General features: G+C 62.4%; 1 protein-coding gene across 1 annotated transcript; it reads left to right on the plus strand.

Annotated features, from left to right (window-relative positions):
* Positions 1–6: 6 nt before the first annotated feature.
* Positions 7–1,139, plus strand: LOC113942535 (sodium/potassium-transporting ATPase subunit alpha-3-like; the record flags this gene model as incomplete). Its single annotated transcript, XM_027633645.1, has 3 exons — positions 7–42; positions 263–386; positions 977–1,139. Coding segments are annotated over exons 1-3 (290 nt in total), but the record flags the coding sequence as incomplete, so codon positions are not given.
* Between the last annotated feature and the right edge of the window lie 285 nt (positions 1,140–1,424).

The raw sequence follows: 1,424 nt of genomic DNA on the forward strand, positions 1-1,424 counted from the left end.
GGCACCGTCACCATCCTCTGCATCGACCTGGGCACCGACATGGTGAGAAAATCCACCCCAGGGACCCCAAAATACAGAGAAACCACCCCAAAATCCACCCAAACCACCCCAAATCCACCCCAGGGACCCCAAAATACACATAAACAACCCCAAATCCACCCAAACCACCCCAAATCCACCCGGGGCCCCCCCAAACCCCCCCCGCCCCCCCCCAACCCGCTCTGGCCCCCCCCAAAACATCGGGGTGTCCCCCCCCCGGCAGGTCCCCGCCATCTCCTTGGCCTACGAGGCGGCCGAGAGCGACATCATGAAGCGGCAGCCGCGGAACCCGCGCTCGGACAAGTTGGTCAACGAGCGGCTCATCAGCATGGCCTACGGCCAGATCGGTGAGGGGGGCCCCAGGGGGGGTCCCTGGGGTGCTCCGGGGGGTCCTGGGGGGGCCTGAGGGTCTGGGGGGGGTCACACGGGTGGGGTACGGGGGGTAAAGTGGGGCTACAGGGGTCGTATGGCTCTTGGGTGCCGTTGGGTGCCATTGGGTGCTGTTGGGTGCCGTTGACTCCCCTTGGGTGCCGTTGACTCCCATTGGGTGCCGTTGACTCCCCTTGGGTGCCATTGAGTCCCCTTGGGTGCCATTGCCTCCCATTGGGTGCTGTTGACTCCCATTGGGTTCCATTGACCCCCATTGGGTTCCATTGACTCCCATTGGGTTCCGTTGACTCCCATTGGGTGCCGTTGGGTCCCCTTGGGTGTCGTTGGGTTCCGTTGCCTCCCATTGGGTGCTGTTGACTCCCATTGGGTTCCGTTGACTCCCATTGGGTGCCGTTGGGTTCCGTTGAGTCCCCTTGGGTTCCGTTGGGTTCCGTTGACTCCCATTGGGTTCTGTTGGGTTCCGTTGAGTCCCTTTGGGTTCCGTTGAGTTCCGTTGACTCCCATTGGGTGCTGGGACCCTCCTGACCCCCCCCTGTGGCCCCCCCAGGGATGATCCAGGCCCTGGGCGGGTTCTTCGCCTACTTCGTGATCCTGGCGGAGAATGGATTCCTCCCGTCCTGCCTCGTCGGGATCCGCCTGCGCTGGGACGACCGCACCATCAACGACCTGGAGGACTCCTACGGGCAGCAGTGGGTCAGTCTGGGAGGGAGGTTCACCCCAAAAATGGGGCACTCCAAAAAAAACGGGGCACCCCCCAAAAAAACGAGCGGCGGGAACCCCCCTCGAATTCCTGGGAAAAGGCAGAAATTTGGGAGAGGGAGAAGCTCCGTTTCCTGGCGACCGCCCGGAGGGGTCTTAAAGGGCTCCCCCCAAAAAATGGGGCTCCCAAAAAAGGGGGCGCCCCAAAAATAGGGGATGGGAGCCCCCAAAATCCCTGGGAAAGGCTGGAATTGGGGGGGGAGAAGGAGCAGAAATTTGGGGGGAAAGGGGTGTCT

The sequence above is a fragment of the Corapipo altera genome, unplaced genomic scaffold (genome assembly GCF_003945725.1).
Source record: "Corapipo altera isolate COAL_440 unplaced genomic scaffold, ASM394572v1 48148, whole genome shotgun sequence".
Classification (NCBI taxonomy): Eukaryota; Metazoa; Chordata; class Aves; order Passeriformes; family Pipridae; genus Corapipo; species Corapipo altera.